General features: G+C 37.2%; 1 protein-coding gene across 2 annotated transcripts; it reads right to left on the reverse strand.

The window, feature by feature from the left end:
* Positions 1 to 29: 29 nt before the first annotated feature.
* On the reverse strand, positions 30 to 16003 carry LOC145895944 (dynein axonemal assembly factor 9-like). Of its 2 annotated transcripts, none has more exons than XM_082984716.1 (26): positions 15916 to 16003; positions 14760 to 15545; positions 14611 to 14706; positions 14109 to 14186; positions 13491 to 13519; positions 12845 to 12972; positions 11277 to 11479; positions 10666 to 10894; positions 9180 to 9374; positions 8826 to 8908; positions 7887 to 8081; positions 7443 to 7597; positions 6819 to 6901; positions 6257 to 6353; positions 5784 to 6034; positions 5220 to 5427; positions 4621 to 4751; positions 4033 to 4188; positions 3646 to 3737; positions 3005 to 3215; positions 2523 to 2698; positions 2008 to 2189; positions 1689 to 1818; positions 1402 to 1546; positions 1054 to 1160; positions 30 to 509 (listed from the first exon to the last, which is right to left on the reverse strand). In XM_082984716.1, exons 2-26 carry the CDS (start codon positions 14822 to 14824, stop codon positions 416 to 418), a joined length of 3519 nt encoding a protein of 1172 aa, XP_082840842.1. In that variant the 5' UTR covers positions 14825 to 15545; positions 15916 to 16003; the 3' UTR covers positions 30 to 415. The 2 variants fall into 2 exon arrangements, with proteins under 2 accessions (XP_082840842.1, XP_082840848.1); XM_082984722.1 differs by lacking the exon at positions 15916 to 16003 and adding an exon at positions 15725 to 15881.
* Between the last annotated feature and the right edge of the window lie 244 nt (positions 16004 to 16247).

Below are 16247 nucleotides of genomic sequence, written 5' to 3' on the forward strand. Positions count from 1 at the left end.
AGACACGTGCTATGTTTTTTACACAAAAGTAAGCGTTCTAACACGTATTTTTATTGTAAAAATTTTGGCGAAATTGGAATTTGAAACTCAAATAAAAAAACTAAACCTCTAAAATCTATGTTTGTATAAATCTAAAAAATTGTATCACAAAAACAAGAAAACACAGTAAATCAAAAATCTACAAAAACAAGTACAAGAAAGCCAATTAAACCCAACAACAACAGTGCTAAACAAATCAAGCGTATTTGTAATACCACAAACTCTGTAGCAAAAATATAGATCGAAATCACAGCGTGCAGAACAAACATATTATCAATACCATTGTACAGTGGATACAAAAGCAGCAAAAATATTTCTCTGAATGTTGGACTGACAGATTTGGGCGTACAGTGGTTTATAGATAAGGCACCCTTAATTAATCAAACAAGTCGGCCACGCTTTCTTGCTCGATCTTGCGGTTAAAGGCGTCAATTTTCAGATTTTCTTCTTTCAGATAAGCATCTATGAACCTGTAGAGTGCAAATCCTGTTAAACAATGGCAAAAACTAAACTTAGTTCGTTTAGGGCCACAAAGTCCCTGTTTCGCAAACACCTGCCCGTTTACGGTAAACGCAGATTGTAAATGCCGCAATTTGTTCAAGTGAAATATGATTCTTCTTAGTTGATTAGAAGGTACTGATAAGCATACAAAATCTCTTCTTGATAATTCAACACTGTACTGTTAAAACAATTAAACACACGAAACTTCAAAAACAATGGCATCAGTACCAACGGCTTATCAAGCTATATTTAATACAGAGCTTATATTGTTTTATTATTGGTAACTCTTAGGCTACCCCTGAATGGGTCACATAGAAATTTCTCTCAAAATGGGGTCGCGGAACAAAAACTTTGAGAAGCCCTGGTTTCTATGATGCTGATCTTAGTGGAATTTGAGAAGAAAAAAAGATTAGCTTCCGCTCAAGCTGGACAAATAACCATTACTGTAATAATTTGCATTTAATCAAGGTCACTGGTTTGCCAGCGATGCAACAAAAGTGAACCATCCCTTACTTGTCGATATGTGGATGGTGATAGGATCGGCTGTTGTCCATCAGACTGCAATACTGGGTGCCATTGAAGAAGAAGCCTTCAGGCAAAGGGTCGGTGCTGTGGGCAGTCTAGGAATAACGACGATGTTGTTAATACTGGCAAGGAAGTAGCTTATATTGACAGTTTTAAAAATCCGAAACCGGACAAAAAGAGAGTGAAATATGCGAACAGTTTAACCAGTAATGTTTCTATGAGGTATGAAAAAAGAAAGTAGTTATTATAGGAAACAAAACATGCTTTCCCATGGAACAATTTCGTTTGGGTTGTTTTATTAAAAATAGCGGTTAACTATGATGGTCTCGTACCAACCTGTATGGTTTTTATTTCGGATTTCGAGAGGGTTGTTTTGGTTTTCTGGCACTTCTTGGTCGGCTTCTGGCGACCGCACTTTCGCAGCCAATCTCTTAACTTTTCAACGCTCAAATCAACTCCATAAAATGACAAACTGTAAGGCCTGGGTACAAGAGAAATTACAGTTAGGAAAGAAAAAGGTTTCATCCTTTTCTGGTCAAAAGTTTTGTGTAGATTTTTTACAGCTAGTCTATAGCAAATTTCCTCAAAATATTCATGAATTTTTTCAAACCGTTTTCTTCTACCTGGATATTTGGCTACTTTTGCTTGGTGGGGGAGCAGGTGCTTTTACTTGGTTGGGGATGTTTCTCTGCTCGATCGTCATCTGACCCGTATACGTCACAAATGCAACGTCACTGTCAGCACCAGGCGAATCTATAACGAAATTTTTTTGACATGAGACAACATATAAACGGATACTTATGAGCTGCTTACATTGCACACTGTTTCGACCTATGAGGTCTCATCAGTGTAGGATATGGCGGTTTTCCAGCCAATCGGCTGCACTGACGCAGCACTCTTATTATATACTATTATCACGAATTTTTCAACAAACTTACACACCTGTGAAAGCCACGTGACCGCTAACTGCGTACACATTGGCTGTGTAAGGGGACGGGGCAAGGGCGTGGCGTAAGGCACGGAGACGAGCGGAGAAAGTTGCCCTGAGCAGAGGTTGGGAAAAATCAAGGCTTATCTTGTTGAGTTGCAGTAGTGGGCTCCCGCAGGTGAAACTTCCCTTCCATCTGTGGAATTGAAGTAAAGGCAAAGTTCAATAGATGAAGGTTGAAAGCACATGGATAAACTGTTTGACGTCGAGCCAAGGGACCATGCTCGAAAGAATTGGGAAATATGTACGTCTTATCACGTATGTAAATGAAGCTACAAGAACCATCATGATGCTAAATTGATTTTTCCAATTAATAGCTCACATTAAGTCAAAGCTTGTTGCTTCATTGATACATATAAAGGCAAGTTTATACATGTTAAAACTGGAGGTTCATATACCTGAAAACTACTATTGGGAGCATATCTAACTGCAAAAGTGAACAAATGAGTATTTTATTGAAGCAACTTACAGGCCAGGCACAGATAGGTGGCGTGTTCTGACGCACTCGGCCGTGTTAAACGCTGATTCGCTGAGAATCAAGTCAAAATCACCGGAGCGTGAAGTGTTGCCCTCAGCAGCCAATAGATAAGCAGCGTCAGGGTTCACTGACCGCACGAAGGTTTTCATTTCGGCTAAGTTCTTGTCCTGCATTTATTACAATTGAAGAGGAAATTTTGGAGATGTTAATTTACCGCAACGTTATATAACAGGGTTTTTATTCGAAAAATATAGTTTTATGGTTAAAGTCAGTGTAGCTTTGCGTTTAAATGTTCAATTTTCGCATGTTCAATGTTTAATGTTCAACAAAAAATTCTCGGACAAAATGACAAAAGTTGGCAAACTAAAAAACATTATTTTTAAACAACACTCATTCAGTTCTGAACTGGACGAGCGGGAATATTTAAATGCTGTGGAGATTTCGGATTAGGAATCCGAACGACCCTAAATTACCTTCAGATCTTCGCCAGGCCCAGTAAATGCGACGCAGTTCACCAACCCAGCCCTACACTGTTCCGACATCTTGGGCAAGAAGCGTTTCCGCTCCAGTGAGCACGACGTCGGTTCCACACATGACGTCACGGCGCCGATAAACATGTTGTTTCGGGTGGCGGCGTCTGGGTGCTGCAAAATGCATTTCGCAACTTCGCCAATGTCGAAAAATCTGAGAAAAGGCAGTGAATTACTTTTATGTGACTCGACGCTGATGAATAGGAAAATGTTTTCCAATTAGAAATTGTCCAGACAAATATTTATAATGTTAAGGTAGAGTTGAGTAAAAAAAACAAGTATTTCTGGAAAGTGCTAAAATAAATTTTGAAACCAGAATTGTTACAGACAGTATTTCCCGAACGTTTTGGATAATGCAATGGGAACCAAACAACGTCAGGAACATCACACAAAAACAAACGTGTTTGGGGGGTTTATTCCATGAGCCTGATGCCCAAAATTTTCAACAAACGCATAAAGCTGTTCACCAGTTTTTCCATCACATTATTGGAATGCACCCACTATGGGAATACAGGCTTACAGTGAACGCAGTATGGAGTTTGCTCAGAATTAACGACGTCATTCCATTGACAAGTGTTGCTTACCCAAATACTTCAACCACCACTCTCAGCCGCTTGGTGGCAGCAGCACCAGGACGTGACGCCTTCCGTTTCGATATTACGTCGTTCAAAGTTTTCTGGAATAGAAAAACAGATCGTTATTGACTTTTTCCCATTAAGTACGGAAAAAATGCATATTTATTTGATATATATATTGCAGCGCTGTTCAACGAGGTTTTTACAAACGTACAAATTATAATATTATTATGTCAAATAACTGGCGACATGTACATCGCTATGACTGGAAATTAATACATCTACTAACTGTACTAATGTTGTAATCATTGCACATAATGTACAAATTAAGTAAGAAACTACGATTGCACCAACGATTAATCACTTTTAGTTTTTGAAACAACGTGATTTACGAACATGCATGTGCTCCACATCCAGTGTTGAGGCATCTGTTCCCAAGCAGCGAGCTTTTACAGTCACCCAGCGCACTCTTTCTTTGTGTAGAGATACCAGCAAGGCGCACAGTCTGTCAGCGTGCGACCCAGGTAAGCCAACCACAACCGTCACGCATACCTGCCGACGGGTTTACAAAGTTAGCTATGACGGATGTTCAAGTTACGGGTTAATCATCCGTGGGCCTCAAAACCCAGCGACACCCTCAAAAAAAATGGGAAATTTTAAATTTTCGTGCTATGACTGAGAACCTAGGGCCAACCAAAACATGACGACTGTTATAAGGTAGAAATTGTATATTGTTGTGACATCACTAAATAAGCCTGTACAAACGTGGACCACGGACAGCAGAATGTACAGTTTGTAGCTGGGCAATTATGTATCCTACACATAATTTTCTGAGCAAGTTGATGACGGACAAGAAAAATAGGTTTCTTTGTGTTGCTAAGTACATGTATAATACAATCACAAAAAACGTGTTTTTAAAGCAAGTTTTCCATGCCATGTTATTTGTGCAAATTGATAATTATCTCATTATTAACAAACACCCACCTTGTTTTCGGCTGGCTTGGGAGGTTGAACTTCCCCGTTTCCGTCCAGCCCACTCAGTATTAACGGTAGATCGGGTTTCGGGATCGTCTCGCCATATAACACGGAACTCAAACTGAAGTGTTGCATGAAAACTGTGAAATCAAATCTGTCAGTAGATATTCTAATAAGGCAGAAGCGTTTTACCAGGGCTTCAGTATCTTCGCTGCGATGCCAGCGAGACTAATATTATTATATGAAGAAAAAACATATGAAGAATGTGAATAAATGTTGAATACAGAAACTTGTGAGGCCTCAATGTGCGTTTATTTTCTTTAAATAGAGATATTATCGGACCACTTATTAACTGTTACCACACTTTATGATGAAAAACATAATGCGTACATATCTTTGTAAGACAACGCACAAACTGTGGCCCGCAGCCCAAATCCGTTGGATCTTTTAATGTGGCCCCCCATCAGGATTTGATACAAATTAGTGTCGAAAATTGTTAATCATTGTAAATACATTTATTGGTTATTAAGTGAAGTGTCCACTTTTGCGCACGTGGCCCATTAGCACGCCTGCTTGCCAATCTAAAGCATATGACATACAATACTTACACGACAGATCTGGTTGCAGGGACAGGGCAGCTCTGTTTAGTTTTGTTGACCACGATTGTGGGTCTACACTTGAAACTGAACGTTTGTGCCATTCGTACTGAGCTTGAGCGGTGGTAAGTTGATCGTTCAAAGACGAGGGAAATTGGTCGAGTTCGTTGAAATGAAAGCTTCCTCCTTGCTTTGCGAGCGTTTCCAAAACCGGTTTGACCTGTACAGAAGGTTCAGTGTTCAAAATGCGCCTACACTGGCACCACAATCGTGGCTACAAGTATGCGTTTGTACGCAAATAGGCGAACCAACATGTAGCTACAAACACATTAGTGAAATCATTCATGTTAAATTAGAAGAGTTAATACACATGATTGTCAGTTTTTGAGCCTCTCCGTGTTTTTAAACTGTTTTATGTTTTAAGGTTAATGATAATGCCTACAAACATTGGCAAAATATATTTCATAAAGCATTGTAGTAAAACAAACGACATCGAATTATTTTCAGAAGTTGTTCATTTTTATTTATTATAATAGAAACTGCATTAAAGAAACGCGGGCACAAGCGGTAAATAACCTTGGACTTGAATGTTTTGAAGGAGGTAGTGTAAGGGTAGAACACCAACGCCAGCTTGCAGATTCCAAGGAAGAAGGTTGGCAAGTTTTGTACACAGCCTGGCTTGAGCTCAACGACCAGTACAGCGACCGAATGTGATTGGCTGCTTTCCCACCAATCAAACTTCACCACGTGATCCGATTTTATACACACGGGAGTAGTGTGCAATGGAGAAAGAACAACTGAACCGTCGTCGTACCACTCAACGTTGTCTGTGTGATAATAATGGCACATGTAGGCAGTGGAATTGACACTAATCTTTCTTGTCACAGTCGGTACTTTTGCAACTCATTATTGACAAATTAACCAAATGTGTTAAATACAAAAATGAACCAAATGCAAATAGGAAGATTTTTGTGGCAAGAGTAGACGCCACGTCACAGCTTGTTAACGCAACAGAAGCAAATGAACGTAAGTTGAAAATGAAAACGCACTGTCTTTGGATAGCCAATGAAGTGACGACTCGGAAGCCAAAATGACGTTTTCCAACCGTGCAATTGTTCCAGACCTTTTCTCAAGTTCTCCGTCAAGCTTGAAAATACAAACAACGGAAATTTAGACCTGATTTTACGGTTGCAATATAATGTAAAATGTTGTTTTAGGCAACTAGTTATATAACGCAGAACAATTACGGTGAATGCGCTCAGCAGGTCAATTTCAGTCCAATAACGTAGGCATGTTAAGGACTCTATATTTTAAAACACTTCTCATTCCATGCCAGGTTTCAGAACAATGTCACAAACAAGCTTTCTGTGGTGCCAGGTTCAGTGCAATTCGGTTACAAACGAAACCAAACTGTTTGTAAGTTATCAATAATTTATAATTGTGACTAAAAGTGAAAGGGGTACACGCCAAAAAGTGTTGGAAATATGAAACGGAGTTTTGTGGGAAATTCTTATAAAACACAAAAGCAGCGGTCGATAATAAGTATTGCCGCGCAGAATTGCAATCGAAATATTACCGAGCAGAAGGAAACACAGAACGTTTAAAACGAACCTGCCAATTTGTGTGCACAGGTACGCCAGCCGACAGCAGTAAGCACGTTGAGTGCCTGGAGGCAGTAGTGTCCTCGTCGATTTCTGACATCAGATAAAGATAACAGGCTTTAGAAAATATTCGCTCAAGAGCGTATCAGTCCAACGGAGCAACGAATGTTGCTATCTGATGGAAATTAACCCTTTTACCCTGGGACGTTTATTTTCACAGTTGGGATTATGGAAAATTTCGCCGTCTGCGCTGACGTGTAGGGGGGAGATACACATGTTTAAAACACCTCAAAGGGATGTACCTGACAAGCAAGTGCAAATTGGGAATTTGTGGTTGTTGCTACACATGTATTCACCTTTCTAGGTCATAAAGCTTTGGAGTTCAGCAATAAAAACACACACAAAAACCTGTTGCATTAACCGTGTGGGAACTTCGGTTTTGGACAGTTACAATCACCTGTTTACTATTCATATGACATTATTGTATTTAAAGCCTGGCAAAAATTTTAGAAATTTTAGACCCAATGTGTATGTTGCCCAAATAAGTATTTTAATTCAAAATTAGTATTAAAGATTGATAATGATGATTTTCTACACAGAGCATGTTTTTTAAGCATGTATTCGGTAATTTTACCTGATTCAACACTCAAAATAGTAGACTCGATAAAAGTTTCCATAAATGTAACAGAGCCAAGAGTGACATCGCCGTCCACACTTTTAATGTTGGGTACAGAAACCGAAATCCTCTTCATATACGCACATGGAACTTCATTTTGTATTGGCAAAGGTCTTCGAGTAAAGAAAATATTACCACATGCCAACTCAAATAAAGAATTGCTTGTTCAGACAGTAATCTACCCATTTTGTTTGAAGGGAAAGAGCTTATTTAGCAAGGCCAGAAAACCACTTGATATTTACTGAGTGGTGTTGTTCTTGCGTAATTTTGTTGTGAAATGCATTTGTGCATATGTGGTTAAATTAGCTTAAAAACACATCACAGACTTTTGGAAACTTAGCTTTCTTTCCAAAGACATGATGGAAAGTTATAATTTTAACGGCATACACATAAATATCATACCTTCCACTGTTGTCAACTGCTTGCAATACAAAGTCGTACGGACCATTGTGCGAAAGTTCAACCACTGCATTATTCATTACACGATCAGCTGCCTTTTTGGCTTTATTTACACTTAAAGTTGAACAGAATTCATCAATGGACTTTTTGCAGGCACTTACGCATGCTGAATATATGTTCACCAACTTCTGGAAGTCCCTGATAAAAATGCAAAAGAATGTTTGTAAATGAACTTGGTGCACCACATTTTCATTTTATCAGTCTTTTTTAGTATTTTTATACATTTATCTGAAATTATTTTCCAAAAAGAGGAACAGCAATTTACAGTTATCAAAAACTGCATTAAAAATGACTTATTTAGAAGATTAAAAAACTCAACCGCAAACGCTAATGTCAAGCATTGGAATTCACTACCCTTATGAAGTAATTCATCAGACTGAGGTAGTTTCAAAACAAATGCTTCATGTGAACAGTCTTCCTATAACTGGTTTCATACATAGATAGTGGATGTTTTTATTTCAGAAACCCAACATCAAACATGCATCATCAGTTTCCCCAACTGTTCAGAACCAATTACATAATGCTTGCAGTATGGGGTGTAATTACAACCCCCGCCAGGGTACATACCAATGTTCAACTAGATCTACTTTAGCAGTATTATATTTTATTATGCAGTGCTACGCATGAAAAATTATGCCAGAAAATAATGTTAAAAGTTACATAAATATATAGAAAATACATTAAGGTTGATCCAGCTAGGCTGCATTGACTGGGCTGCCGAGCCTGCAAACCTAATGATCGCGATACGTTAGCTGTGATCGCCAAGCAAGGACCTACGCAGAGGGGCGATCCTGCCTATCATGACATTGCATGTAATATTACTGCGTTATATAGAAAATACGTGTAGGCCTACAGCAATCAGCAACAACATAAGAATGTTACCGTTTGCAAGCCTTGTTTGTCGGCTCAACAAAGTATGTTCTGGTGCATGCAATTGGACTTCTCGGTGCAGCAGAGTGGATAATCTTAAAAACACAATGGAAATCAACGATGCAAAACAGCAAACAGCCAACTCCAACTTGAGAAAAGATTGAATGGTGCAATTAACAAGCCAAGAAGTTGCCATTTAGCAAACTCTTCAATTTCAATTGATACTGTTAAAAATTTTAATGCACAATGAATATGAATATACACAATTTTTGCACATAAAATATTAAATATGTTCTCTTGTGAAAGAAGCGTTTAGTTTATTCCAACAACCATCCCATTATAGCATTTTACTTAATATTAACATACCATGTGCATTGCACTGCTGTTTTTAACACCACTATTTCCAATAGTGGCAAGTTTAGGTTTTGCATCCAAAGTAATGCCTGACGTGTAAACACCAAACTGGACAAAGGGACAGGTTTCACACACAGCATCACCATTAGAACTGGGTATAATTGAATGCTCAGAAAGGCGACCATGGCGAAAATAGCTCCGGATTGGCTGAAACACAAACAAGTAAATTATGTTGTTGTTTATTAGCATGCTAAAGTAAAAATGCATCACATGTGCATTATTTTAGTAACAACAACTGAAACGCAATTTTTGTGTGTGCAATGCATGATCGTTTGGGGATGTAAAACAACACAATTAAAAACTTTCTCCAACAGTGTTACCAAACCTTAGATTTAGGATATAGCGTATGGCAGCCTTAAATCGAGACCTGCGCACAATGCATGCTTTCATATGGCTTTTCAGTATTTGGCTGCTAATGGCACAAGAATGTTGATAGTTAACAGTTACCTAAACAGGAACACATAAAGGATTGATATGTTGCAATCCCTGGCGTGTCACTGTACAGGCAGTTGCCAAAAAGCTGGTATATGTAATTTATTGACTATTCATGGAACGTCTATTGTGCAGTATATTTGCTATTTAAGCCTGTACATATTTCCTTTGTTAACTACACTATTACAAAGTTATTTATCTCTTCTTTGTGTTTATTGTGTATATATATCAAGCTACTCTATACATTAACGGAATCTATCACAACCTAAGTTTCAAACATGTGTTACAGAAAACTTTTGCAGATGCAAATTTTTACATTAATTATCAACAAATATCACCGACAAAACAGAAGATAAACATAAAAGATGACTGTATTAAGTATTTCAACCAACATAGCTGGAAACTTTAAACGATTGCTTGTTAACTTGTCAAATGATCTCGGGCATTCTAAAACAGCAGTTAGTGAATGCAAGCAGGGCAGTGCATTTTGTACTGGCACAAGAAAGTTTGCCAATACAAAGAGTCACTGTAACCGCTTACAAATATATGAACAGTCCCTTTCCCTCTGCTTGCCTTACATGCCGACAAAAGTGGTGATGATACATATTGCCCACTCTTGTCTTTTGTAACGCTCCACTTCAACATTGGCATAAGTGGTTTGTGAAATCAGACCACAGAAACATGCTCACATGTCGATATACCACAATATGCCTGGCGCGACTGCCATGCTTTGTGCCCCAGGGGGATTGAGTCTAACTATTATTTTAAATATGGAGGATCGCCTGCAAATAGATTAAGCGCTGCCTGAAAGTTTTAAATGCAGCGTTTTGATTTAATGACCAAAGAAAGTTTTATTGAAGAAAAATGAAATAATTTTCATTTTCACCACTCATCCTAACAAAGGTTTGCATTATTTGATATCCAACACTTGAATTTCATCTCCAGACAATGGTAAAAAATGATTTAATTTAACAACACATCATAACATAAATTTGTATTTCTTTACCTCCAATACTTGAGATTCGGACACATCAGGCAACGCAACACTGAGTCTCGTTTCGACATCACCGGAGGAACCACTGATAATATTTATCGCTTCTCGCCAATGTCTTTCAAAGAGCGGCAACGACCTTATGAGCATTTGTTCTAATGATGCAGGGTCGCATTCTTCATACAAGGGTAGGAGCTTATCGCGCACGTTGCCCACCTCATAACACATGGTGAAAAAACCACCACTGAAAAAAGAATTATAAGACTGTACAGGCATGTTTGGTTGGATTAGCTTGGCACTATATGATCTGTCGTTTAGCAATTGCCGTGTTGAATAGCTAAGGTTATTTACAGTTCAGTGTTATTTGTACAGATTTGTTAGGAAATATTCTAAAGCATTACCAAATATACAATTAAACCTTTTTTTCTAAAAAGTATTTGGTCAAAAAACTGTCTGAAAAAAATATGCAGTAAAAAATTAGAAAGTAAAAAATTATTTTGTTTAGTAGATTTATTATTTCAATAAATAGAATTGCTATTGACCAACCTTGCAAATTGTAATGGTTACACAACAAGCAATTTCCAATGCTACAACAGGCACTGATGTATATCTTCAACATATCTTACCTGCCAATTCCTTCCAGGGCGTAGGATTGAATAAGCGGCCATTTTTCCACAGAAAATTTATCAAACAAGCCAGTGCTTAGTGCAAGTTTTGAGTGCACACTTCTTGAAGTGTAGTACGGAATTCCAATCGACTTGCATCCTTTCAGCATTTGCACAAAGCTTTGGATTTTAAACTCTTCCAGTTGGTCCTCATCTAAGTCCTCCTAAAATCAATAGTTTCTGTGTAGCTATAGACTATTTTAACCGAAGCAGGTGCATAAAAATAACGAGGGTATGATGACGAAAAAACATCACTACCTTATTCTCATCCACATTAAATTTACTGATGGAAAAAAATTCTTCACTACTTGTCTATTACAAACACATTTCACTTGAGATTAAAACAAGATGCTTTTGCAACACACTGTGATTCAAAGTATTTCCAAATGCTTTAATTTACAAGATTTTTGCAGTAATTCGTTTACATGGAGAATCAATACTTGTTTTGGTCAGCATGTAGTCAAGGTGCCAAGTAGCCCAAAATAAGTAAACTGCACAGTTTTACACATTTCCTGAGAGACAGACAGTACACATGGGCTTCCAGACAGTTTGCCGCCAAGTAATTTAACACCACTTGTCTGGTTTAGAAATTTTCCAGCTATCAGACATTTTACATTCAACCATTTTTAAACATTTTCTGAAACACTGACTGTCATAAAAGCAGTTAACACACCAGCAAGTATGCCAAGTAGCTAAAATCAGGGGTACAGACAGGTATTATCTCATTAGTTGCAGTGTTACATGCTCTGCCAGTGGCCTGGAACCGAAGGGTTTAGACTAACATCCAAAAAATTGTCTGACGAAACTCTCAAAAATGCTGCCCTGCTGGCATGGTGAAATAAGATACTCTCACCATCATGCCAACCTCTGCCACATCAGGACTTTGTGTACATAAAACTACATGGGTTCTGGACACCATATTTCTTACTTTCTATGCAACAAGTTAAGTCAGCCATTGTAGTCAGCATATTTTGTCAGCAATGCTATAAATTTTATTGGAGATGCCAAATTAACTGCAAAACAATGACTTTTGATCCATTCAACCAAATTTTTTAACTCTATGACAAAAATTTGATGTTGCAACACTCTGGTCCAAAGTTCTTGGCACACAAAATCACAAAGAGGAAAACGATCTGCTCACAAGTCCACAGAATGAGTCACAGGCATTTCATACAACAGACACAGCAGTAATTGCGACATTTGGACACTCCACGTACTGTACTTTGCAGTCATTGTTACTTGGCTAATTGCTATCAGAATATAACATTTTTTCAGCACAGTGGACTAACACTGCCTCGAGTCCAGTTATGAGACATGCCTCGCTCAATGAATAATTGATATTGTGGAAGTATGCACAGAATACAGAATGAGGCAAAGATTCTTTTGCATGAACACGCTTTTTTGAAATAATAACGTAATTCAACTATGTCCTTCTGGGTAGCCCTACTGGGTAAAGTATAATTAAAAACTATTTTTTTAATATATTCAACAATAATTATACCAGTTAAACAGCAATTTTAAAAGATCACCTCAGCATCAGTTGTCATGCAAAAGATGTCCAGGTTTTGCCAATGACCAACATAAGGTAACAGATAGTCATAAAGAACACTGCTGCAATATAGAGCAACTGAAGTGGGTTTGATAAGGATGATGACATCTAAAATATGGCAAGACAAATATTAAGTATATACAGTGTAACAGTAAGGCCTTATAAAGCTGAACCACAGACATTTAGAAACCCCAATATTCAACAGAAGTTTACTATGCATTTCATCTATTGTTCTTTTCAATTTTATTATTACAAATTACCCCTAAATCCCATATTTAACAATGGGGTTTGAATGTATTAATAACAGTACACAATGGAATCTTATCCATTCATTTCTTGGCATTATTTCACACTTCCTTAAACACATTTACGTTTGCCTTTGGGATTTGCTTTTATAGATAAGTATAAACACAATAATCCAAATATAACTAAATAGTGTTTGGCTGATTGACAAATGTACACTATAATAAAACATTCTCATTGAAAAACTTCAGCTATTTGCAACAATTGAAAATGAAATTTATGCAAAATGGGTGCAGGAAAACATTGGGCTTTTATCAAAAATTATTTGTGAAAAGTAAAATTCTGTGTGACAAATATAAACAAAAAGTAAAAAATTATCTTACCGTCGAGGTCCTCTTCTGGTATTCCACTTCTGCAAAATACAGCAAATTTCTTGTAAAGGTTTGTGGTGACACATGCTATTGCACACCCAACAACACATTCAACACGCTTGTACAGGCCAGACAGAAGGTAATGTTGCCAGCTCACACGAATGAGCACATGGTTAAAGCACTTGTCGAAAAACTGGTCAAACAAGTTCCAGTATGTCATCTCACCGTATCTCTCTTTGCATAGGTGAGTGCACATGGTTTACTGTCTACAGTCACTGAGCTTTCTCTTAGCATTACCATGTGAAGAACGTGGCATGCTTCACTGACCATGTGATTACTTCAAATTCAAGTGACCATTACAACATTGCATGCAAGAAAATGTTTAGTGGGACAACATGGTGGCATTAGGAAGGCTAATACTTAATTATAAGATAAAGGATTGGAACAAGAGGGTCATCGTTAACATTAATCTCATCAACCTGCTATTTAGCAACCAAATATTAGATGCCCATTACATAGAAACGTACTGTACATATGAAATAGTTACAAGCAAATTAAGTGCTATTGTTTAGAACCCAATTGCATTAATCACTTGATAAATAATGTGGCACATGTTATGTAAGAACTTACTCTTCTAGTCCAGAAAGACGAAGGTCGTAAAAATTGAAGAACAAAAAGTTGGCAAGCTCCCGACAACCCTCATTGTATCTGAAAACATACAACCATCAATCTAATATATTACACTTACTCTAAAACAATCAAACCTAAGATTGTACAAAAATTAAAAGATTTTTGACATATGTATGTAAATTGCCACCTGCTGCTTACAAACAAATCATCTTTGCAAATAAGGAAACTTAAGTTTTATCCATAAAGAACAATATGAAGCTGTTAAATCAGGGATTTTAGACCATAGCACTGTTTGACCAAATGATTTTACTTTTATAAATTTACTGGTCACCAGCTCAGATTTACTACAAATCCAAATTACCAAAAACATATTGGATAAATCAAACATGCACCACCTACAGATTGTGCTTCATGGAGCTATTTTATCTTCACTACTTTAGACTTCACAGTACAATTGTGTAGGCACATGTCAGTGACATACCAAGGATGAATGCAATTTTACCTGCCATCAATTCCTAAAACAGCCAATACAGCATCCTCCTTCCCGGTTGAAGCATCAGAAGACAATAAAGATTGTACACTGCGAAGGCGCTTGGAACTGAAAAATGTACTGTTATAAGCCATTTTCATATCATGTGTTTTATGTGTTACCTGAGGTAAGGTGTAAAATATTGCTGTTGAATGCTTCTTCTGGCTGATGGAGGTCGTTTCTTCATTTTCTTCCAAACAGCAGGATAATATTTACATATGCCTAACAACACACCAAATAGCAAGCCTGGCAATGTTAAAACAGTACATTAACTAGCCTTGTATCAAACACCATTTGTAAATATAAATTTCAAAAAAAACAAATGATCAGTTCTTTTCATACAAAAATTTAAGTTCAAAGATTGCATTTGACACAAGACTGTCAATACAATGAAGGTAATAACAAAGTTTCTCTTGTTGGACAAAAAAAGTTCACTGAAGAACGTGATAAATTAAATTAATAATTGATCCCACATCCCAGTATTTGGCATGATTTCAAATATGTCAACATAGGCATTGCAAATAAAAATAAGACTGACAACTTACGGGTATTAAACAAAAAATATCCTCTGAAATATGACCAATATATCTATAAACAACCAATCCGCTGCAATGTGTTTTCCATTTCTATATGTTCGTGAGTTTCTGATTTCTTTACTTTTAAAACTTTGTCACACTTCTTATTATTAATTTTGCTGTCAATGTTAACAATCTTCGCAAGGTCAACAAACTTCTTATCAGAAGTTTCCACTTTCTGGTGATGATTGAGGTTTTTTCGCAGATTTGTTGTGATTGGTTTAGCCATGCCTTTAGGTCGATTGGGCTTTCCTTTGGACACCTTGAACACACTTGAATTTTTGGACGTTTTAGACTTTTTGGAACTGTTGTTGTTTCTCCTTTTGTTCATGTCTGCATTAGACTTTTGTTAATACGCATAAGAATTACAAACAAAAAAATTACAAAAGTACAGAATCGACAAATTGAATAATTCCGTTCTAAGAAACAGACTAAAAACTATTGCAGTAATTAATTCTACATTGCTCATGTATGATGGCTAAACAAAATAAATATACTCCAGCCAATATTACCATTTGTGTAAAATCGATGTTGCTCGCATTTATCAAGTCACTGCAACATGCAATAGCAGAGCGCTACGAGACTATAGTTGCAAACCTTACATGACATGGCAATGCACCAGATGTTTTTCAATGCACTGCACGTACTTACTATTCACAATACAAATAGTAAAAACAAAATAAAACAACAGTGAGTGGCTTACCTTTTAATTTTTTTGAAACTTTTGTCAGCGAAAAAATCAAATCTTTTGATTTTTGAAACGTGAATGTAGCTGGGGGTTTGAATAAGTTTGTGAGTCCAGGTACTCTGCTTCGGCGAACCATAGAAATTAAATCAGCAACACAAGTGGACCGTGTTACTGTGGCATGTTTGTTTGGTGCAGTAAGTATGTATCACGTTTATAATGTTACTAACCTGTATCCTAATTGTATTTATATTATTTAGAAGCGGGTTAACATTATTAGGGCAAAGTTTTAATATTGACAGGCGTCCACAAAGTTTTTGTGACTACCGATGGTTATCTAGGTGGATGAG

The sequence above is a fragment of the Ascidia mentula genome, chromosome 1 (assembly GCF_947561715.1).
Source record: "Ascidia mentula chromosome 1, kaAscMent1.1, whole genome shotgun sequence".
In the NCBI taxonomy this organism is placed as follows: domain Eukaryota; kingdom Metazoa; phylum Chordata; class Ascidiacea; order Phlebobranchia; family Ascidiidae; genus Ascidia; species Ascidia mentula.